The sequence below is a fragment of the Lissotriton helveticus genome, chromosome 3_2 (assembly GCF_964261635.1).
Source record: "Lissotriton helveticus chromosome 3_2, aLisHel1.1, whole genome shotgun sequence".
Classification (NCBI taxonomy): Eukaryota; Metazoa; Chordata; class Amphibia; order Caudata; family Salamandridae; genus Lissotriton; species Lissotriton helveticus.
The window spans coordinates 499,146,956-499,171,412 of NC_136062.1; the positions used below are offsets into that span (position 1 = coordinate 499,146,956).

General features: G+C 50.8%; 1 protein-coding gene across 1 annotated transcript in view; it reads left to right on the forward strand.

Moving 5' to 3' along the window:
• The window catches only part of NUP160 (nucleoporin 160), a 289,550-nt gene that overhangs the window by 230,298 nt on the left and 34,795 nt on the right, over positions 1-24,457 (forward strand). Inside the window, exons 28-33 of the mRNA XM_078684503.1 lie at positions 2,565-2,725; positions 6,699-6,756; positions 6,975-7,085; positions 17,240-17,363; positions 18,268-18,369; positions 21,561-21,702. Coding sequence (XP_078540629.1) covers positions 2,565-2,725; positions 6,699-6,756; positions 6,975-7,085; positions 17,240-17,363; positions 18,268-18,369; positions 21,561-21,702 — 698 coding nt within the window. The remainder of the gene's footprint in view (positions 1-2,564; positions 2,726-6,698; positions 6,757-6,974; positions 7,086-17,239; positions 17,364-18,267; positions 18,370-21,560; positions 21,703-24,457) is intronic.

The window sequence follows — 24,457 nt, forward strand, 5'->3', positions numbered from 1 at the left end:
ACCACTCTACTCTGCACTAATCAACACTTCGCCATTCGGTTCCACACTACCCTGTGCCCCTCTGTCCTATGCCGTCCTGCACCACTCTACTCTGCACCAATCAACACTTCGCCATTCGATTCGGTCTCACACTACCCTGTGCCCCTCTGTCCTAAGCCACTAACTTTTAATCATGCTAAACAGCGTTCAGGCTGCTGTAAAACATGGCTGAAGACATTGGCAAAGCCAATAGCTCTTGCATAAGCAAAACCTGTTGGTTTTGCCAATGCTTGGTCACTCTCTGAAGGAAATGAGGCAGCTCCTCAACCCAGATGATGCTCCTCTTGATGTTTGGTATCCAGCCAGGCAGCGGGACGGTCCCTGTGTCATGTTTCATAAGAAGGCTCTGTCTGTCAGTCTGTCCTCTTGTACATGTATCGGAGTCCTTTGCATGTCCCATGTGTCGGAGTCCTTTGCATGTCCCATGTGTCGGAGTCCTTTGCATGTCCCATGTGTCGGAGTCCTTTGCATGTCCCATGTGTCGGAGTCCTTTGCATGTCCCATGTGTCGGAGTCCTTTGCATGTCCCATGTGTCGGAGTCCTTTGCATGTCCCATGTGTCGGAGTCCTTTGCATGTCCCATGTGTCGGAGTCCTTTGCATGTCCCATGTGTCGGAGTCCTTTGCATGTCCCATGTGTCGGAGTCCTTTGCATGTCCCATGTGTCGGAGTCCTTTGCATGTCCCATGTGTCGGAGTCCTTTGCATGTCCCATGTGTCGGAGTCCTTTGCATGTCCCATGTGTCGGAGTCCTTTGCATGTCCCATGTGTCGGAGTCCTTTGCATGTCCCATGTGTCGGAGTCCTTTGCATGTCCCATGTGTCGGAGTCCTTTGCATGTCCCATGTGTCGGAGTCCTTTGCATGTCCCATGTGTCGGAGTCCTTTGCATGTCCCATGTGTCGGAGTTCTTTGCATGTCCCATGTGTCAAAGTCCTTTGCATGTCCCATGTGTCGGAGTCCTTTGCATGTCCCATGTGTCGGAGTCCTTTGCATGTCCCATGTGTCGGAGTCCTTTGCATGTCCCATGTGTCGGAGTCCTTTGCATGTCCCATGTGTCGGAGTCCTTTGCATGTCCCATGTGTCGGAGTCCTTTGCATGTCCCATGTGTCGGAGTCCTTTGCATGTCCCATGTGTCGGAGTCCTTTCCATGTCCCGTGTATCGGGCAATCTTTCTGCCAGGTGACATCAAGGTCCTTAGAAGGCTGCCATTCATCACAGTAGCAAAGCATAACTTCCGATCCTCCATCTTGGTCCCACTGAAGAGACTGTACGACCGACGTGGTGTTTTGTGGTCCTACATGAAGCGAGCCTCTTTGGTGTTATCAGAGAGAAGCATCCAATCCCAGCGGCTGGCCGGACTTTGCAGCCTCTGGAGCCTCGGAACCACTCCCAGACCAGGTCTGACTGCTCAAGATGTGAATTGTAGACCCATGAGGCACATGGTCAAGACTGTTTTGCATATGGCTGGGTCTGAACTGGGGTGGCGAAGTGAGCAGAACAACAATGATGGATTCAACACAGATCTAATAGTTACTGGGGGTGAGTATCTGGAAAGTTTCCGCGCTCCGTCCATCATTTTATTGTGTTTGACCTCTGTTCCAGGCCAACAGTTGCTCGCGTTGCCAAAGAAGTTGGACAAAAGCACAGGAAAAGGTGATCGTGGGTTCCTTTAATAACAACTGAGTCCCACACCCATCAGTTGTACCTTTTTGGGAGTGTGGCTGGAAAGGGTGTAGGGACAAGCTGTTAGCTCTGAGAAGGACAGCACCAGCTTAGCCCAAATGAGACTAAGCAAATGTACTCGCTCTACAGTTCTCCTTCTGTGATCCATGAATGTGCCCGAGAGGCGTCCTTGTAAGTTGTTCCTGACATGATGACGGCAAGGGACTCCAGTTATGGGTCCCGGGCTTCTCTTCACTGGGGGAGAGCTGGAGACTGCCGTCCCAACGTGGAGTCTTGACTGCTGATACAGCTGTTGCAAAGTTTATTATCTGGGTGGATCTCTGTAGAAAGAAAGAAGAGACTTTTTTCTGCCCTTTGCTGACCCATTTATTTCGAGTAGGAATCTGTGCCTTTTGGTTTTCCTGACACAACTAGAAAGACTAGTCTTTAGGTGGCTGTGATCGAGCAGAAAATGTATTGCAAAGGTGAGTCTGTTCAGAAAGGGGCTGTCGTCTGACAGATGTAAACAGAGACTGGGCACTCTGGAACTGTCCGCTAGTGGCAAGTTTATTGTATACAAGTGCATGCTCCAGGAGTTGTTTCCATAGATAAGAAGAGAATGTGCTCTGGGGCCTGTGCTCTGACACCTTTTTTGCAACGGAGTCCTGTGCTCACAGGTGATGGGCTAAGTTGACGCATTTATCGCGCAGTCAATCCGTTTTGGGGTGTGGCTGTGGTGACAAAGCTGTTGCACTGCTTGTGCTGTCACGGTTGTTCCTCACGGTCCGGACCCTTTGCGTAATAGCATTTGTTGCAAGGTCAGAAATCCTAATTGTCTGTCTTTTACCTCATTTTTCACCCTCAGCTGGAACTGTGATGTTTGAGTATGGGATGCGTCTGGGCCGTGAAGTTCGAACCCTCCGAGGGCTACAGAAGCAAGTTAATTCGTATCTTGCATCTCTCAACTGCCTACGGCTGATTCGTCCAGAGTATGCTTGGATTGTGCGTCCTTCATCTGGAGCAACGGTAAGACTTCTACAGCTAATATTGTGTAGTGTTTAAGGGCTCGCGCTATGAGAGCTTTAGTGAAACACAGTCACTGTATTTGCCACATCCGGGAGAACTTTTAACAAGTGATAAGTTTGATTCATTGCCTGTGTCTGTAGATTCGCATGCTGTGCAGATACGCACGCTGTACATACTCCTGCCATTTAGTGGTGGGCTCGGACATTTGCAACTTGGTTTTCTTCGAATAAGTCTTTCAAGTCGCAAGGTATTGTGGCGCCTCCTCTTCGTGCTAATGCACATGGTCATCAGCTCCAGTGTTAGGTAGTTTTTTTCCACCATTGGCCTAGCGTGGGTTTTGCCGAAGCTCCGGTTTTCGAAGCCTTGTCAACACCTAATGACTACAAAGACGAGGCGTTTTCTCTGACGTGAGATTCTACTCCGTATACACAAACTCATCGATAACTAGTCATCCAACGGTAAGAAAATCACCAGACCCGGCTCATGGGCCTTCGGGCTCATGGTCTACACTAGCGCCTTCCACTCCTGAATACAGGATTACATCAGGGATGACGGATGCGACTCCATGGACATGTGGACTGAGAGTTGTGCTTCACCTCGCCTCCCTCACCGGAGGGGTGGAGTTGGCAAAGGTGGGCTCACCTCTCTCCCTCACTTGTTTTTCCCTTCAGTTATCCCGCCCAATGTGGGGTCAGAACCAGTGGGGACCAGTTGCTGAAAGCAGCAAGTGGCCTGGGGAAGCTCACAAAGAAGGCATGCCTTTGAAGCTTCTCCTTTGTGAACCCTGCCCATCCTGGGAGAGGAGGCTTGGCACCTCGTCCCAGGATGTGCATTGTTTCAGGCCCCCGAGAGCAGCAGGCTCTCAACCCAGGTGTCCAGAAACATGTCTGGTAGTAGCAGCTGAAAGCAGCCACTCAGCCTGTACACTAGTGGTAGGTCGTTTTCAGAGGGCATCTCTAAGATGCCCTCTGTGTGCATTTTTTATTAAATCCCACACTGGCACCAGTGCTGGTTTATGGTGCTGAGAAGTTTGATACCAAACTTCTCAGTCTTCAGTGTAGCCATTATGGTGCTGTGGAGTTCGTAATGACAACCTCCCAGCACCATATACTCTTAATGGCAGCACTGCACTTACAGTGCCCAGGAATGGACCTGGTACTGTAGGGGCGCAGGGCTCATGCACCCGTGCCCACACCACTTGCATAGGGCACCCAGCTAGAAGGGTGACTGATCCATGCCAGGGCAGTGGTTTGTTCTGCATTCTGTCCATCAACTCTTGTTTTTGCATTTGTCACCCTGAGTGGGACGGGTAGGCTCAGACGTGAGTCCCATGCTCTCCACACCACTGGTGTCAAGCTATCCTGGCTGAAGACAGCTGATAGCCAGAAACCGGTCCTAGGATGCTTGACTCCGGTCCAGGAAAGACATGGCTTGGCAGTTCGGGCTGGACTGTTCCCATGAGGCACAGGGTCAAGGCTGATTTGCATATGGCCATGTCTGAACTGGGGTGGTGGAGTGCAAAAAAACGATGGATTTAGGCCCAGATCTCTGTACTGGGGTGAATGTATGACATTGTTCTGCATTCTGTCCATCAACTGTTGTTTTTACACAGCGATGTGTGCCATGATGACTCTTTACTTTGTTCTGCACCAAAACGCACAGCCTGCAAGGGCAGTGTGTGAATGTCAGGGTACAGGGCCCCTGAGGGTGGCACAATCAGTGCTGCAGCCCTTAGGGGTCTTCTCTGGTCACCATGCCCTGGGTACCTGTGGTACCATTTACTAGGGGCTGACCTGTGGCCAGAGATGCCAATTGGGTTTTGTTTTTAATGCAGTTTAGGGAAAGAATATAGGCCCTGGGCACCTGTTTGGCAGGAGCCCAGGACACACTCAGTCAAAGTACATCAGCAATTCAGCAAAGAGTAGGGGCAACCATGCAGAAAGACAGCACTTTCTTACAACGGTTAGGTGCGCGCTCGATGCTGCTGATACCTCAGCAAGAGGTATAGATATAGCTGTCATTTTAGGCCGGCGTGCTTGGCTGCACATTTCAGGATTCAAACAGCGGCAGTTCCTACGAACGGTTCATTTTGATGGCGAGCATTTATTCTGCTCAAAGATATAAAAAGATACTGAAAAAGCAAAGGTCGTGGAGGCTTTATAAACACAAATCACACCAGTCCGTCCGTAGGCAGCAAGGAAGGGGACGTTCCCAAACGCCCACTTCCGAGCAGGGACGCACTCACCAAAGACAGATTCATATGTGCCCCCCCACCTCGCCGGAAGTCCTGGATTGTCCCAGAGATTCTTTTAAATAGTTTCTGTATTGTACGTATTCTCGCTATTTACACTTACAATGCATGGTCAGGAGAGGAGCCATAAAGTCTCGTGGTTCGAAAAACTTCTTCAAAGAAAAACAAGTTGCAGATGTCTGAGCCGAACAGTATATGGCAGGAGTATGTACAGCAGGTGTGTCTGCACGGCGTGTGAATCTACAGCACGACGTGCTATGAATAGATGTCTACAGAGTAAGTAACTTAATCCTTTTCAAAATGCCCACTTTGTACAGATGCAAGAAAAGGCATCGCGTGTCAGGATACATTAACTGAAATTCATTTGCTTTTTCTTTGATAAAGAACCCTTGAAACTGAACTGGACTGTGTATTCCTTAAAAGATTCCGTTTAAAAGGACAGTTGCGTCTGGATCCCGCACATGGGCAGAGCTGTCGTAGGTTTGGCTTCAACGAGTATTCGAGTAATGGACCATTAGGGTTAAAAGTACATAACCTTTCCATGCGTCAGGTTCAATAAATGTCTTTTACTGTATTTTCTTCAGATTCACAACATTAAATTTATTCCCCCAAAGAATAATCCTAAAATGCTTATGTTAATAGTTTGGTTTTAACCAGAACTGGACATTCTGCTGGCTATGGGCACTTGTGTGGCCGGCTGTTTTATTGCAATTTCCCTTCTATTCACGTCATTCCTAGCCGTGTCATGGTTTCCCCACAGAAGGCTTGCCTCGCATGATGAATCATTCATTCATTCATTGAACTTATTTCGGCCAATCAAAGCCATAAAAGATATTCATAACAGTTAAAAAAGTACAAAATATGATGAATCACTTCGGCAGGATCCTCAAATACCATGTTTGGCCTCATCAGTGTAGAACCTGCTTGGGTGCCCGGTTTTGTCCACGGTACTGATAGCTAAGCACATTTGTCTGCATCAGTTGTCTATTTGTAGGTACTCTTGGAAAACTAATGTTGCCTACTGCTTCTCAAAGTGAAGGATTCAAGTTCTATTTTAGGTGGTGAATTGTGCGGCCAACAGTGAGTAAAGGAGCCCCACACCAACGTATTGGTCTGTTTGTGTCCGCCTCTCCTGTGACTGTCAGGTTCTCTATTAAGGGATCTTCGTTAATACTCATATTTATAAACCGCGAATAGTACTGCTCAGGTGCAGGATCCCACAACAATGTATGCCTTGTATATGTGAACCGTGCTTCTACACTTTCACCAGGAGTTGAAGGTTGCAGCTGAGGCCGCTCTCGGATTGAGTGCTTGCTGAACGTGGCGCAGATCCAGAGTTTTTGTGAGATGAGCCGGTTTATTTTATGGGCACGACATTGACTGCTGCGTACGAGGCTGGATGTGTGTTGTTCAAGGAGCCTCTGTCGGCCAAAATGTACTAAGCCCAGATCTTGAGGGAATGATACTTATTCTGGCCTCATGTACTCTGCTGTCTGCGTCACCTTTAATTCTTTCCTGCGTCCAGTGCAGTGTCTAGTTATGTGGCTTTTGATACATATTACTTTAACCACTTGGCTGCTAAGGGGTGTGCGAGGGGTTCCATTGACTTTCCATTGAAATCAATGGAAAGTCCATGACGAGTTACCCTTGTCATTAGCGCTGAAGGGGTTAACGTCTGTGGTCATTCTTTCTAGGTCAGTAAATGATATGTTCTTATTTTAGAGTGAACGACCAGGATCGTCCCCCAAGCGAAGCCATGATGGAGAGACGACAATGCCAAGTAAGTCTTCCACTGACCCTAGTGCCCAGAGTGTGCCTTCGTTGTCGCCCCTTCGCAGTTGCAGCCATCAGACTGTCCCTCCCATTAAGGCTCTTGTATTTGCCTGACTAAGTTCCCTTCCTTAGTTGCACATTCAGCTCATAACCTATGACAACGCATGTTCTGATTGGACTTGGTGATCGATTGCGTGGACATTTACCTCTTTCCCATGTGCATAGGTATGCGGCAGATCGAGATTCTGGAGCTGCGGGACCTGGAGAAAGAGTATGTGCTCGCTCGTACGCGCCTGACGCTGGCCCAGCAGGACCCATCCACAGCTGCTGTTGCAGGTTCGAATTCATTTAGAAATGTGGCACAGAAACTGGGCTGACAACATTGATATCATTTAGTTCAACTTGAAGACATAAGAACTAAAACAATTGTTTTGCTTGAAGCACACAATCTGAAGGAATGCTATAAAGCCAACGAAGGGCCTGTGTTGGACGGGTGCTCGTAAAAGATCTCACTCCACTTAAGTGACTGTTTTTGCAAGTGTTGGTGCTCTGAACAGAAATAGGGCTGGAAGAGTTAAATGTACGGGTGTGGATACTGAAATGAAGAGCGGAATTGATGAAGGGTTTTGTTATATCACTTTTATCGAGCAATCAGTTACTGAGGCCGTCAGTTTCTCATTATAGATATTGGGAAACATCTGCCCGGCTCACAGTTTGTGTCCAGCCTTCCCAGGGGCACTTGCAGGATTCTTGGCCCATAAGGAGAGAATAATGTTGGAAAATGCGGGATGCATTGTTTGGTGAAGGCCCGGGCCAGCAAGAAAGTAGTTTTACAAGTTTTTGGCACAGACTGTGAGAATGAGGCAGAAATTAGGTGTTTAAAATCTTCACATAAGTTTGTTACCAACAAATGTATGCTACATGAGTCAGAGCTTTGGGCAAAACCATTTAAGACTATGAAGCTGAAGAACAGAAGCCTTTGCTGCTTGGTGAGGCAAGGTTCTTCATACACTACACTTTGGTTCGATTGGACGCTTTCCTTTGAGATTAATCAATCCATCACTTGTAAAGCGTGCTACATACCCGCGAGGGTCTCAAGGCGCTGGGTGGGTGGGGGGTGGGGGTGCTACTGATCGAACAGCCAGGTCTTGAGTATCCTCCTGAAGGTCAGCAGGTCGTGGGTCTGTCGAAGGCTCAGTGGGAGGGTGTTCCATGTCTTGGCGGCGAGGTGGGAGAAGGATCTCCCACCAGTGGTTGTTCTTCAGATGCGTGGGACAGTGGCGAGTGAGAGGTCGGCGGAGCGTAGCTGGCGGTTGGGGATGAAGGAGAGCCGTCTGTTGAGGTAGGCTGGGCTGGTCTTCTGGAGTGCCTTGTGTACGTGGGTGAGGAGCTTGAAGGATATCCTCTTTTTGATGGGGAGCCAGTGCATGTTTCTCAGGTGGGGGGGGGGGGTGATGTGGCCGTGGCGTGGTACGTAGAGGATCAGTCGTGCCTAGGCATTTTGGATGCGTTGTAGTCGTTTGAGCTTGGTCGGGGCTCCCGCGTAGAGGGTGTTTCCGTAGTCTAGTCTGCTGCTGACGAGGGCCTGGGTGACTGTCTTTCTTGTATCTGTCGGGATCCATCTGTAGATCCTGCGGAGCATGCGGAGGGTGTTGAAGCAGGAGGCGGAGACGGCGTTGACTTGCTTGGTCATTGAGAGCATTGAGTCGAGGATGATTCCCAGTTTGCGTGCGTGGTCGGTGGGTGTCGGGGTTGCCCACAGTGCCGTCGGCCACCAGGAGTCGTCCCAGGCTGAAGGGTTGGAGCCGAGGATGAGGACCTCCGTCTTGTCTGAGTTCAGCTTCAGACTGCTGGTCTTCATCCAGTCGGCGACAGCCTTCATTCCTTCATGGAGGTTGGCTTTGGCGGTGCTGGGGTCCTTGGTGAGGGAGAGGATCAGCTGGGTGTCGTCGGCGTAGGAGTATATGTTGAGGTCGTGCTGTCTGGGTACGTGTGCGAGCGGGGCCATGTAGATGTTGAACAGCGTTGGGCTGAGGGAGGATCAATGGGGTACGCCGTAGATGATCTCGGAGGCTTTGAAACGGAATGGAGAGGTGGACGCTCTGGATTCTGCCGGAGAGGAAGGAGGTGGTCCAATCCAGAGCCTTGTCTCGGATCCCTGAGGTGTGCGCGTAGTGTGCGGTGGCAGACTGTGTCGAAGGCGGCAGAGAAGTCTAGGAGGATGAGTGCTGCGGGTCTCGCCGTTGTCCAGCAGGATCCTAATGTAGTCTGTGGCGGCAATGAGGGCAATCTCGGTGCTGTGGTTGCTGCGGAACCCTGACTGGGAAGGGTCTAGGATTCTGTTTTCTTCGAGGTATCAGGCTAGCTGTCTGTTGACGGTTTTCCCGATGACCTTGGCCGGGAAGGGGAGCAGAGAGATGGGCCGGAAGTTCTTGAGGTCTCTTGGGTCTGCCTTAGGTTTTTTGAGTAGGGCGTTGATCTCGGCGTGTTCACAGATCTCTGGGAAGGTCGCGGTCTCGAGGGAGAGATTGATTGTAGTGTAGCTCCTATTTTCCCAATAGGCTCTGCGCATTGGAATAATACCTACAGCAGTAAAGGCCTAGGCCAGACGTTAACTAGGTCTACTACTGTCGATACTAGACTTAATTTTTGGGTTTGCCAGCTAAGCTCAGAGTTCGCTAGAAACTTTCTCGAATGTTCAAGGAAGGAATTAACTCCCCTGATTAGACAAGAAGGGATTTAGTTTCTGACAACCATAGAACATGACAACTTTGCTCTCCCCTAATCAAGAGTCAATCTCAAGAGTCGTGTGAGCACAAGGCAATTATTTTACTCAGTCAGTACGTGCATTCTTAGTCTCATCAGAATGTAGAGAAAAGGAAGAGACGGGCGTGTTCAATAAAAAGGTGTTATTTATTGATCAGTCTCTTTTCTCATACATGAGAAATGGATCGATATTATTGCAATACTTATAGTTAAGTAAAGTGCATACATTAAAAGCAATAGTATAAAATAATACTGTAAAAACATTGATATGGTTTCTGAGCCATATGATGTTTTAAATGATTAAAATATATTTACATACACATATACATTTGACTAAACGTACTCAACTGGTGTTTCTAAATACGCCTACCCCGTGTACCTGACCTAAGTCTAATGCGTGGGCGGGAATAGAAAGTTACAGTTTAAGTTAAGTTTGTTTTTGCCAAGTGAATAACTAAAGAATTCTCTGTGAGGGGTTATTCAGTTCTGTACCTGGAATTTAGGATGAATGAGGAATGGTATCTTTCTCTGCTCTCGATATTCCAGGCTGCCTGCGAGGGCTGCCCAGAAGCGCCGGTGCTGGGTCTCTCGGCTTGAGATAGCAGCGCGTCTCTCAGCGCGTCAGGAAGGCGGGGCTGCTGCCAGCGGGGTCTGCTTCTGCTCTCGGCTTCGGCAAGTGTGGCTGCTCCGTCTTGTCACCACGCGTGTGTTTGCATAGGGCAAGGTCGGCAATATTTATACCTTAAAGGTGCCGAGATTGACGTAAGGATGGACATAGATACGTCAATAAAGATGTCATACGACTTGCTCGTTGGCACATTCTTTACTAAAGTTCTCTGTGAAATCAAAACAATGGCCGCACGGATTTTCCAGGTTGTCATAGGTTTGATTTGTTATGAGAACGTCGTATGCCTTATCAGGGGCTGGAGGAATGTCGCTTGTCTAATTAGATCTCAAGCGTTATGACCTAATCAGATAACACGTTCCTGTGCCGTAGTGTGACTGCGTCAGATAACGGTATCTGCATCATGGGGGTTTTCTTGCCTCATGGGCTGACTGTTAGTTAACTTGATAGTTAGTTTAACCAGAATAGGGTCAGGAATAGGGGGATCGATTCAGAACCTATAGGAATACATGACAGATGACGTGGGGTGGGTTGCGATGGAGCTGCTTGCTCTATTGAAGACGTGGTGCTGGAAAGGGTCTGACGGAGAGCCGGAGTGGATTGTGAGCATGGTCTTGACGTTGTCATAGATGCTCATGCTGGCCCAGGCTAGCAGGGGGTCGTGGTCAATGGTGTGCGGAGGGTCTGTTGTGTTGCTGTCTGGGTGTTGAAGCGGTCATGGATATCTATCTTGCGGTGGAAGAAGGTGGTGAGGGAGTCGCACAGGGCTTGCGACGGCGGGATGTCGGTGTTGGAGCTGGGGTTGAAGAGCTCCTTGCTATTGTGTGCGTTGTTGGCGAGGCGGTCTTTGAAGGAGGTCCTCTTGGCCGCCCTGATGAGGTGGTGGTGGTTGCGGATGGCATCCTTGTGTGCTGCGTGGCTGTCCGGAGTTTGTTCACTGTGCCATTTTTTCTCTAGTTTCCAGCAGGCTTGCTTGGAGGCTAGGAGTTCTGGGGTGAACCAGCTGGCCCTCTTGCTGGTGTCTCTGTGGGGGGGTTTCTTCAGCGGGGCGTGGTGGGTTTCTGGAAGGCGAAGTGGATGCAGCTGTGGTCGGTCCAGAGGAGTTCGGTGGTGTGGCTGACGGAGACGTGCGGGCTTGAGAAGACAGGGTCGAGCGTGTGGCTGGCGGAGTGAGTTGGCGTTGTGACAAGTTGCTTCAGTCCGAGGTTTCGATCAGGGTTGTGGAGTTGTCGGTGTTGTTCTCAAGGTGAAAGTTCAGGTCTCCGAGGAGGATGTAGTCGGTGGAGGCCAGGGCGTGCATGCTGATCAAGTCGGCGATGGAGTCGCGGAACTAGGGGTGGGGTCTGGGGGGTCGGTAGACAAGGGTACCTCTGAGGGTGGAGTTAGGGTCTGTGTGGATCTGGAAATGAATATGTTCGGCAGTGCTGAGTGCGTCGACGGTGCTAGTAAAGACCCTGATGCTGTTCTTGTGGACAATGGCGATTCCTTCTCCGACTCCGTTGGTGCGGTCTCTGCGGGTGATCTTGTAGCCGTCTGGGATGGCTGTGGCGATGTCGGGTTCGGAGGATTCGTTAAACCAGGTCTCTGTCAAGAAGGCGACGTCCGGGGAAGTTGTGTCGAGCAGGTCCCAGAGCTAGACGACGTGCTTGCGTGCGGAGCGGCTGTTCAATAGTATGCATCGGAGGTGGTTGGGGTCTTTCTTGGCGGGTGGTTCATCGGCTCTGAGTCTGGTGTAGCTGCAGTTCCGGCAGGTGAAGGGGCCGTGTGTGCGTTTCAGGGCAGCCTTGAAGCAGTTGTGGCTCCGTCTGGAGTTGAGAGCATGCAGAGTGCTGGCGTCGTAGTGGCGGCCGTCCTCGTGGCGGGTGCCAGGGGTTCTGTTGCTGGGCGCGGTCCTGGCCCGGACAGGCGCAGACGGGCTTGCCTTAAGCGCGGCTTTGGCACGCCAGCGGCGCGGCCGGCATATATGGGGAGGTGGGAGGGAGGAGCAGCTGGGAGGCAGGAGGCGGGGGCAGTGAATGGACAGTGGGCAGTCAGGGGGGCGGGGACGCAGCGGCGAGGGCGGTGAGGGACAACAAAGATAACAGAAGAAAAAAGAGGCACAACATCGAGGGAAAAATGAGTGGCACAGAGGGCAAAAGGGCACAAAAACGAGTGGAACAGAAGGCAAAAGGGCACAAAAATGAGGGAAAAACGAGTGGCACAGAGGGCAGAAGGGCACAAAAAAACTAGTGGAACAGAGGGCAGAAGGGCACAAAAAACGAGTAGAACAAGGCAAAAGGGGCACAAAAACAAGGGGAAAACGAGTGGCGCAGAAGGGCACAAAAAACGAGTGGAACAGAAGGCAAAAGGGCACAAAAATGAGTGGAACAGAAGGCAAAAGGGCACAAAAACGAGTGGCACAGAGGGCAAAAAAGCACAAAAAACGAGTGGCACAGAATGCAGAAGGGGCACAAAAACGATGGAAAAACTAGTGGCACAGAGGCAAAATACAGAATACAGAAATACAGGGGCAGCTAAGAACAGAAGGCAGAACGGGCAGAGAGGCACGGGGGCAGCGAGGGGAACAGAGGGAAAAAAAATGGGCACGGATCTCGTACAGGCTGCGGGGGAAGACAGACAATAGCAGTCACAGACACAACAATGAAAATGAAGGCAGTACAATAAAAGCAATAAAACGGAGGATGAACAAACCTACCTACTGCCTACCACTGGCCACCAGGGATGAGGCACAGGCGGTGCTGTGCGGAGGGGGGGCGACCTACCTGGTGGGGTCAAGATCTGGTCTTCACATGTACGCGACCTCTATGCTGGCGGCATGCAGGGGGGTTGAAGTCTACAGAAGTAGTCTCGTTGTTTGGCTTCATGTAGGTCTTCGCATAACCTAGGCCCAGTAGTGAACCATTGACTCTGGTATAGTGGACGGTGCTGCCATCATGGAAAAGGGTGTCTTGCTACAGTACATTTTCTAGAAAGAACGTTGTACAAACCCCAAGAATTGAAGCAGTTGATCGACTGGGTTGAGGCACATTGTTTACTCTCACTTAAATACTAGTTTCAGGACGGGCACATGAACATTACGCTCTGACCACAATAAATGTAACTTGTACAGCTGCCGTCTGGAGGAGAGTGCATCTTTTGACACCATGAGCAGGACAAAGGTCATCCTGATTAGTGTATCTCTTGACAGAATGCATACAGGACACCAGGTGCAACGTCATGCGGGAGAAGAACTACACAGGACAAGTTGAGATCTTTAATGGGGTACAAATGGGCTATGTTCTTTCCCAGTATTAAAAGCTTAACCTATCCTGTGACCATTACACATGTATTGGGCTGTTCCACACAGGCTTTGTAACCTTCATCTCTTGATGTATCACTCGCACTGAAAGCACAGAGCATTTGTTCAGGGCAGTTGAACAGGAATCTCTTGTTGTAACCCTTGCGCTGATGGTACAGATCAGTCTAAGAAGACGTGTTGTAGCACTCACACTGATAGAACAGGCCAGTCTAATAAGACTTGTGTTGAAGCACTCACACTGATAGAACAGATCAGTCTAATAAGACTCGTGTTGTAGCACGCTGATCGAACAGGCCAGTCTAATAAGACTCATGTTGTAGCACTCACGCTGATAGTACAGATCACTCTAATAAGACTTGTGTTGTAGCACTCACGCTGATAGAACAGGCCAGTCTAATAAGACTCGTGTTGTAGCACTCACGCTGATAGAACAGGCCAGTCTAATAAGACTCTTGTTGTGGCACTCACACTGATAGAACATGCCAGGTTAATAAGACTCGCGTTGTAGCACTCACACTGATAGAACAGACCAGTCTAATAAGACTCGTGTTGTAGCACTCACCCTGATAGAACAGACCAGTCTAATAAGACTCGTGTTGTAGCACTCACCCTGATAGAACAGGCCAGTCTAATAAGACTCGTGTTGTAGCACTCACACTGATAGAACAGGCCAGTCTAATAAGACTTGTGCTGTAGCACTCACACTGATAGAACAGACCAGTCTAATAAGACTTGTGTTGAAGCACTCACGCTGATAGAAGAGACCAGTCTAATAAGACTTGTGTTGTAGCATTCACACTGATAGAACAGGCCAGTCTAATAAGACTCGTGTTGTAGCACTCACACTGATAGAACAGGCCAGTCTAATAAGACTCGTGTTGAAGCACTCACGTAGATAGAACAGGCCAGTCTAATAAGACTCGTGCTGAAGCACTCACACTGATAGAACAGGCCAGTCTGACAAGACTCGTGTTGTAGCACGCTGATCGAACAGGCCAGTCTAATAAGACTCATGTTGTAGCACTCACGCTGATAGTACAGATCAGTCTAATAAGACTTGTGTTGTAGCACTCACGCTGATAGAACAGGCCAGTCTAATAAGACTCGTGTTGTGGCACTCACACTGATAGAACATGCCAGGTTAATAAGACTCGCGTTGTAGCACTCACACTGATAGAACAGACCAGTCTAATAAGACTCGTGTTGTAGCACTCACCCTGATAGAACAGACCAGTCTAATAAGACTCGTGTTGTAGCACTCACCCTGATAGAACAGGCCAGTCTAATAAGACTCGTGTTGTAGCACTCACACTGATAGAACAGGCCAGTCTAATAAGACTTGTCCTGTAGCACTCACACTGATAGAACAGACCAGTCTAATAAGACTTGTGTTGTAGCATTCACACTGATAGAACAGGCCAGTCTAATAAGACTTGTGTTGTAGCATTCACACTGATAGAACAGGCCAGTCTAATAAGACTCGTGTTGAAGCACTCACGTAGATAGAACAGGCCAGTATAATAAGACTCATGTTGTAGCACGCTGATCGAACAGGCCAGTCTAATAAGACTCATGTTGTAGCACTCACGCTGATAGTACAGATCAGTCTAATAAGACTTGTGTTGTAGCACTCACGCTGATAGAACAGGCCAGTCTAATAAGACTCGTGTTGTAGCACTCACGCTGATAGAACAGGCCAGTCTAATAAGACTCGTGTTGTAGCACTCACGCTGATAGAACAGGCCAGTCTAATAAGACTCTTGTTGTAGCACTCACACTGATAGAACAGGCCAGTCTAATAAGACTTGTGCTGTAGCACTCACACTGATAGAACAGACCAGTCTAATAAGACTTGTGTTGAAGCACTCACGCTGATAGAAGAGACCAGTCTAATAAGACTTGTGTTGTAGCATTCACACTGATAGAACAGGCCAGTCTAATAAGACTCGTGTTGTAGCACTCACACTGATAGAACAGGCCAGTCTAATAAGACTCGTGTTGAAGCACTCACGTAGATAGAACAGGCCAGTCTAATAAGACTCGTGTTGAAGCACTCACACTGATAGAACAGGCCAGTCTGATAAGACTCGTGTTGTAGCACGCTGATCGAACAGGCCAGTCTAATAAGACTCATGTTGTAGCACTCACGCTGATAGTACAGATCAGTCTAATAAGACTTGTGTTGTAGCACTCACGCTGATAGAACAGGCCAGTCTAATAAGACTCGTGTTGTGGCACTCACACTGATAGAACATGCCAGGTTAATAAGACTCGCGTTGTAGCACTCACACTGATAGAACAGACCAGTCTAATAAGACTCGTGTTGTAGCACTCACCCTGATAGAACAGACCAGTCTAATAAGACTCGTGTTGTAGCACTCACCTTGATAGAACAGGCCAGTCTAATAAGACTCGTGTTGTAGCACTCACACTGATAGAACAGGCCAGTCTAATAAGACTTGTGCTGTAGCACTCACACTGATAGAACAGACCAGTCTAATAAGACTCGTGTTGTAGCACTCACACTGATAGAACAGGCCAGTCTAATAAGACTCGTGTTGAAGCACTCACGTAGATAGAACAGGCCAGTCTAATAAGACTCGTGTTGAAGCACTCACACTGATAGAACAGGCCAGTCTAATAAGACTCGTGTTGTAGCACGCTGATCGAACAGGCCAGTCTAATAAGACTCATGTTGTAGCACTCACACTGATAGAACAGATCAGTCTAATAAGACTTGTGTTGTAGCACTCACGCTGATAGTACAGATCAGTCTAATAAGACTCGTGTTGAAGCACTCACGCTGATAGTACAGATCAGTCTAATAAGACTTGTGTTGTAGCACTCACGCTGATAGAACAGGCCAGTCTAATAAGACTCGTGTTGTAGCACTCACGCTGATAGAACAGGCCAGTCTAATAAGACTCGTGTTGTGGCACTCACACTGATAGAACATGCCAGGTTAATAAGACTCGCGTTGTAGCACTCACACTGATAGAACAGACCAGTCTAATAAGACTCGTGTTGTAGCACTCACCCTGATAGAACAGACCAGTCTAATAAGACTCGTGTTGTAGCACTCACCCTGATAGAACAGACCAGTCTAATAAGACTCGTGTTGTAGCACTCACACTGATAGAACAGACCAGTCTAATAAGACTTGTGTTGTAGCACTCACACTGATAGAACAGGCCAGTCTAATAAGACGTGTTGTAGCACTCACACTGATAGAACAGGCCAGGCTAATAAGACTCGTGTTGTAGCACTCACACTGATAGAACAGACCAGTCTAATAAGACTTGTGTTGTAGCACTCACACTGATAGAACAGGCCAGTCTAATAAGACTCGTGTTGTAGCACTCACACTGATAGAACAGGCCAGTCTAATAAGACTCGTGTTGTAGCACTCACACTGATAGAACAGGCCAGTCTAATAAGACTCGTGTTGTAGCACTCACACTGATAGAACAGGCCAGTCTGATAAGACTTGTGTTGAAGCACTCACGCAGATAGAACAGGCCAGGCTAATAAGACTCATGTTGTAGCACTCACACTGATAGAACAGACCAGTCTAATAAGACTTGTGTTGTAGCACTCACACTGATAGAACAGGCCAGTCTAATAAGACGTGTTGTAGCACTCACACTGATAGAACAGGCCAGGCTAATAAGACTTGTGTTGTAGCACTGGTGCTGACGCAGCTGCATTCTCGAACCCTGGCCTCTGGTAATGAGACAGTCGTTTCTGGTGTTTATTTGAATGTCTTGTACTTGGTCTGTGACCCTCTGGTTTGTACCACAGGGAGCTCTGCGGCTGATGAAATCCTTGCCCTCCTGGTGCAGGCTGGGTTGTTCGACACTGCGGTCTCTCTCTGCCAGACCTTCCAGCTCGACCTTACGCCTGTGTTTGAGGGACTTGCTTTCAAGTAAGTGCAGAAGAGCTTGTTGCTCCTACCTATGGTGTGTGTGTGTGTGTGTGTATGTAAGAAGCACTCAGTGTGTCACCGACTAGTGGCAAAGATTGGCATCTCTCCATTTTTCTCGCATAGTGATGTGCGCTGTTTGTTTACAGAAATCGTTATGTACCCTGAGGGCTGGTCCATCTGCCCCACTCAACAATGTTTTGTCTGTTACTAGCGCTGGGGCGCTCCTCGGAGCACCCAGGCACTCTAGAAATCCTGGCATTCATTCATACTATGTGCGTATCCTTTACTGCCCTCTGTTCTGCCTCTACTGCTCCCCTTACCCCACAACAGCAGACGGTCCACAGCGCTCCACCTGCCGGACGTAGTAGTGAATATCATGATTTAGCCCCCAGTCGAACTGTCTTGGTCTTTAGGACCACAGTTTAATACAGCAGCAGGGCATGTCGACCATGGCAGATGTGAAAAATGTGCTCTTTGTGATGTTTGCTTTTGAGTGACTGTCCGCGTGTTGCCGTTGTGTACTGGACTGTGTGAATCCGTAGTGCAAAGTCCAGATGTTTTCCTTTTTGCCATCCCTTGGTAAGGATTGTGCTCAGCTCTGCTGTTCACTGCATCCCTCTTCAAACTATGACCCTGCTCGGCCACCTTAGGAGCTCAAGTCTCAAGCTCGGAGTGTTTCTAAATCCTCATCCCATAGGTATTGGGGCTCAGATGAAGCCCCCCACCCCTACCCCACTCAAGCCGCCCGATGACCGGGGCTATGTACAGGCACCGGGAGCGACCAATGTTTGCTCACTCCCTTACCATTGGAGGTAGCTGCCCATGCCGCCATTATGTTGGACGGCTGGCTCTCTTCTGATTGGCAGAGAATATCACAAAACCACACGACTGTTCTCTATTTCAGGTGCATCAAGCTGCAGTTGGGAGGCGAGGCAGCACAGGCAGAAGCTTGGGACTGGCTGGCAGCCAATCAGCTCTCTACTATCATCTCAACCAAAGAATCCAGGTACAGGCTTTGCACCGTGGGAGGGGATTTGTCTAAAGTCTGGCATAAAAGTAGCATCTTTTGGGTAGAAGGGTTGAGTTTCTGTGCCCATCATGTCACGACGAGTGGGTTAAAGAGAAAAACAACCTCAAATAAAAGCAGACTGTCGACCACGTGAACCGCGATTGCTGTAATGCACATATGGACTCCCAATCCTAACTCTGTCCCACATTCAGAGACCACTGATTCCACAAACATTCCTAAATGTACCCGCACTAATAAACCCAATTTAATCAGCATCTTTATAGCGCACCAATCACCTCAGAGGGTATCCAAGTGCTGTATGAGAGGGGGCTATTCGAACAGCCAGGGCTTGAGGCTGCTCCTGAATTCTGCGAGGGAGGTGGATGGGGAGGTCGTTCCAGGCTTTGGCAGCGAGGTGGGAGAAGGCGTGTCCTTCCCTTTGGTGCGATGGATACGGGAGATGGTGGTGAGGGTCAAGGAGGCAGAACACAGGTATCTGGTGGAAGAGCAGGCGGTTGGTCACGTATTCTGGTCCCGTGTTGTGGAGGGCCTTGAAGGCGTGGGTGAGCAGTTTGAAGTGGCATCTTTTCTTGCTGGCTGCGGGGGTGGGGGTTATATGGGATGGTTTGGGCAGTTCTAGGATGACACTTGCTGCTGCGTTCTGGAAAGTTTGGAGCCGGTTGAGGCAGGTGATGGTTCCGGCGTAGAGAGCGTTTCCGTAGTTAAGAGGACTGGTGATGAGGGCTTGTGAGACGCATCTTTTGGGTTCTATCTGAGGATCTTCCGGAGCATTCTAAGGGTGTTGAAACGGGCAGAGGTGATCTGGTTGACCCGTTTTCACACAGAGAGCTCGATGTCGAGGATGGTTCTGAGTTTGTGGGCGAGGGTAGTTGGGGTGGGTGCTAGTCGAAAGGCGGAGGGCCACCAGGAGTTGTCCCACGGTGAGAGGGATCTTCCGAAGAGAAGAACTTCGATTTTGTCAGCGTTGAGTTTGAGGCAGTTGGCTGGTTCTCATCTATTTGGTGAGGTCAGTCTTAGTGTTCTGGAAATTCACTCTTGTGGTGTCCATGTCTTTGGTGAGGGGGGAGTATGAGCTGGGTGTCGCCGGCGTGAGAGATGATGTAAAGACCATGGCTGCGAGTGATGGGTGCCAGCGGCGTGATGTAGACGTTAACCAGTGTGGGGCTGAGTGAGGAGCCGTGGGGTACACTGTAATTGATGCTCTTGGAGGCAGATTCTCTGACTGCGCCAGATGAGGAAAGAGGGGAGCAGCTGGAGGACGTTGCCGTAGATGCTGATGAGGTGAAGTCTTTGGATGAGGAGATGGCGGGAGAGCGTCCCAGGCCGCTGACCGGTCGAGAAGGATCTGGGCTGCTGACTCGCTGCGGTCAATGGCTCTGATGTCGTCCGTGGTGGCTGTGAGGGCGGTTTCAGTACTGTGGTTTGAGTGGAAGACAGATTTGGAGGGGTCGAGCAGGTGGTTGGATTCCAGGTAGTCGGAGTGTGCAGTTGATGGCTTTCTCCAGAACCCTGGCCGGGAAGGGGAGGAGCGAGATGGGGCGGTAGTACTTGTGGTTGGATGGGTCCGCTCTGGGTTTCTTCAGACGCGGTTTGACTATAGACTGCTTCCAGGATTCTGGGAAGGTGGTGGCTCTGAACGCTGGGTTGATAATGCTGGTGAGCGTGGATCAGATTGCTGTGTCAGGGGTTGAAGGCATGGTGAGGGCAGGGGAATCCGGAATGGATGGGGGGGACATGATGGAGGTTGTGGTTTCAGTGCAGAGAAGGGTCCAGTTGGGTCCACAGGGTTCTGTAGCTCTGCTCAATATTATATGCGCAGCCTGGGAATCCAGGAAGATTGCAACCGCAAAGCACAATGGTTACTGGGTTACTTTCTGGATTCACGTGTGACCCTCCCACCTCCGCCACAAAGCGAGTAAAACTTTGCAACGTGTATGTATGTATGTATGTATAAATCGTTTTGTAACGCGCTCTGTTACTTGGGAGTAGCCTGGCGCGTGGAAGGAAAATTGTCAACCTAACATGAAATAGCCTGGAAGCCAGAGCCACAGGAGATCGCTGAAAAAGGATATGAAAATGGCAACAAAACGTTGGGACTTCTGGGGTGTAATGTAATGTAATGTAAATGTAATGTGTATACTTGTAAAGCGCACTGTTGCCAGCCGGCATCCTGGCGCTGTATACCGCTGGGGAACCCGTCCTGGCTTTCCCTGTGGGATGGTCCCTGCTGGGAGTCCCCAAGGGTGAGACCAGGCATCCCCGGCGTTGATGGGGCTGTTGTGGAGATTAGGCAAGCTAATGCCCAGAGTTGCCGAGTGTGTTCCCTGGTTAGAGTTGGCACCGAGGCGAGAATTATCGAGTCCACTGACCCTGGTCCACGACCCTGCCGCGACGGGAATCAAACCCTGGTCCCGGGCCGACTTCTGCTTCCGGCTCTGCCGCCTCTAACCAGTGAGCCACACTACTCCATGTCAAGATAGGACGGACATAACACCAAAGGTCTACAGCAACGTCCACTCAAAACAAGCCTTTGCAATGCAATTGGTCTTTCATTTACGAGAGTTTCATAAATGAGACACCTATTGCGTTATACAAATGCTACTTTGTAAAAACGCCAGTGCGGCACTTTAACTGTAATGTCGACTGCGCCCCTTTTTTAGACGAGCCATGTCTAATGAAAGGGGCGTGGCCGCCATTAAAGTGAAAGCACGGTATGGGGCGCTTTTACAAAAATAATCATTTGTTTGTCAAGTTGGTAAACACATGCTTTTTTTAAAGCGCCTCATACCGCGCTTCACAGCCTTAACAGACAGTTCCCCGCCGTAGCCCGATCACCCAGCGCTAGGAAGCCCTTGGACAGCCACGCGCTTTACAAAACCTTTCAATAACTGATGCTCCCCTCCCCCACTTCCTCTCTGATGGCATAAGAGAGGGTCCTTTAATATCTCCCGCCCCTTCCTGTTGCCCCTACTTCCTTCTTGAGGTTTGGACCGACGTCCGCTGGCAACGCTGCGATTCTCTTCTCCAGTGAGTTTTGAGTGAGGTCTGCGCGGTCAGATGACGATGTGTTGTGTTTATTCCGCACCGCATTCTCCTGGTGCCTCTGCGAGGATTATGCTGTGGTCTCCCCTTACGTTCCTGTATTTTATCTCCTTGGTCTCCTCTAGTGCAACGGACGAGGCTTGGCGCCTCCTTTCATCCTACCTGGAGAAGCACAAGTCCCTCAATTGTCCGCACCATCAATGTGTCATCAAGAAACTCCTGTCCCATGGCGTGCCGCTGCCCAACTGGCTTGTTAACAATTACAAGGTAAGTGTATCAGTAAACGAGCTCTGGACTGGCAAAGAACCTCTACTAGCTATCCGTGAAACGTCGGTCTGCGGGGTGGCTGTAACCTGGTTAGCCTCTTGTGAGGGCCTCTATGCACACAAGCCATGCCAGCCTTCCCTTACAGTCAGCAGTCGTCACCCTACATGAAGTGCGTGACTCTGTGCTGCACATGTCAGTGCACTGAATGTACTGTCCGTTGTTACAACCCTCCTGGTATCGTCCCATGCTCTGCTTTCCTCGTCCCTTATTACAGCGTGCACAGCCTGCAGCGAGCTAGATTATCCTGGGCTGTCCCTCTCGCTGCACTACGGTATCCTGGGCTGCCCCTATCGCTGCAGTACGGTATCCTGGGCTGCCCCTATCGCTGCAGTACGGTATCCTGGGCTGTCCCTCTCCCTGCAGTACGGTATCCTGGGCTGTCCCTCTCGCTGCAGTACGGTATCCTGGGCTGTCCCTCTCGCTGCAGTACGGTATCCTGGGCTGTCCCTCTCCCTGCAGTACGGTATCCTGGGCTGTCCCTCTCGCTGCAGTACGGTATCCTGGGCTGTCCCTCTCGCTGCAGTACGGTATCCTGGGCTGCCCCTAACGCTGCAGTACGGTATCCTGGGCTGCCCCTATCGCTGCAGTACGGTATCCTGGGCTGTCCCTCTCCCTGCAGTACGGTATCCTGGGCTGTCCCTCTCCCTGCAGTACGGTATCCTGGGCTGTCCCTCTCCCTGCAGTACGGTATCCCGGGCTGCCCCTATCGCTGCAGTACGGTATCCTGGGCTGCCCCTATCGCTGCAGTACGGTATCCTGGGCTGTCCCTCTCCCTGCAGTACGGTATCCTGGACTGTCCCTCTCGCTGCAGTACGGTGTCCCGGGCTGTCCCTCTCCCTGCAGTACGGTATCCCGGGTTGTCCCTCTCCCTGCAGTACGGTATCCTGGGCTGTCCCTCTTGCTGCAGTACGGTACTGTCCTTTGTTACAACCCTCCTGGTATCGTCCCACGCTCTGCTTTCCTCGTCCCGTATTACAGCGTGCACAGCCTGCAGCGAGCTAGATTATCCTGGGCTGTCCCTCTCGCTGCAGTACGGTATCCTGGGCTGCCCCTATCGCTGCAGTACGGTATCCTGGGCTGTCCCTCTCCCTGCAGTACGGTATCCTGGGCTGCCCCTATCGCTGCAGTACGATATCCTGGGCTGCCCCTATCGCTGCAGTACGATATCCTGGGCTGTCCCTCTCCCTGCAGTACGGTATCCTGGGCTGTCCCTCTCCCTGCAGTACGGTATCCTGGGCTGTCCCTCTCCCTGCAGTACGGTATCCTGGGCTGCCCCTATCGCTGCAGTACGGTATCCTGGGCTGTCCCTCTCCCTGCAGTACGGTATCCTGGACTGTCCCTCTCACTGCAGTACGGTGTCCCGGGCTGTCCCTCTCCCTGCAGTATGGTATCCCGGGTTGTCCCTCTCCCTGCAGTACGGTATCCCGGGTTGTCCCTCTCCCTGCAGTACGGTATCCTGGGCTGTCCCTCTTGCTGCAGTCCGGTACTGTCCTTTGTTACAACCCTCCTGGTATCGTCCCACGCTCTGCTTTCCTCGTCCCTTATTACAGCGTGCACAGCCTGCAGCGAGCTAGATTATCCTGGGCTGTCCCTCTCCCTGCAGTACGGTATCCTGGGCTGCCCCTAACGCTGCAGTACGGTATCCTGGGCTGCCCCTATCGCTGCAGTACGGTATCCTGGGCTGTCCCTCTCCCTGCAGTACGGTATCCTGGGCTGCCCCTATCGCTGCAGTACGGTATCCTGGGCTGTCCCTCTCCCTGCAGTACGGTATCCTGGGCTGTCCCTCTCCCTGCAGTACGGTATCCTGGGCTGTCCCTCTCCCTGCAGTACGGTATCCCGGGCTGCCCCTATCGCTGCAGTACGGTATCCTGGGCTGCCCCTATCGCTGCAGTACGGTGTCCCGGGCTGTCCCTCTCCCTGCAGTACGGTATCCTGGGCTGTCCCTCTCCTTGCAGTACGGTATCCTGGACTGTCCCTCTCGCTGCAGTACGGTGTCCCGGGCTGTCCCTCTCCCTGCAGTACGGTATCCTGGGCTGTCCCTCTCCCTGCAGTACGGTATCCTGGGCTGTCCCTCTCCCTGCAGTACGGTATCCTGGGCTGTCCCTCTCCCTGCAGTACGGTATCCTGGGCTGCCCCTATCGCTGCAGTACGGTATCCTGGGCTGTTCCTCTCCCTGCAGTACTGTATCCTAGGCTGTCCCTCTCGCTGCAGTACGGTGTCCCGGGCTGTCCCTCTCGCTGCAGTACGGTATCCCGGGTTGTCCCTCTCCCTGCAGTACGGTATCCCGGGTTGTCCCTCTCCCTGCAGTACGGTATCCCGGGTTGTCCCTCTTGCTGCAGTACGGTATCCTGGGCTGTCCCTCTCCCTGCAGTATGGTATCCTGGGCTGTCCCTCTCGCTGCAGTACGGTATCCGGGGCTGTCCCTCTCCCTGCAGTACGGTATCCTGGGCTGTCCCTCTTGCTGCAGTACGGTATCCTGGGCTGCCCCTATCGCTGCAGTACGGTATCCTGGGCTGCCCCTCTCCCTGCAGTACGGTATCCTTGGCTGTACCTCTCCCTGCAGTACGGTATCCTGGGCGGTCCCTCTCCCTGCAGTACGGTATCCTGGGCTGTCCCTCTCGCTGCAGTACGGTATCCTGGGCTGTCCCTTTCCCTGCAGTACGGTATCCTGGGCTGTCCCTCCTGCTGCAGTACG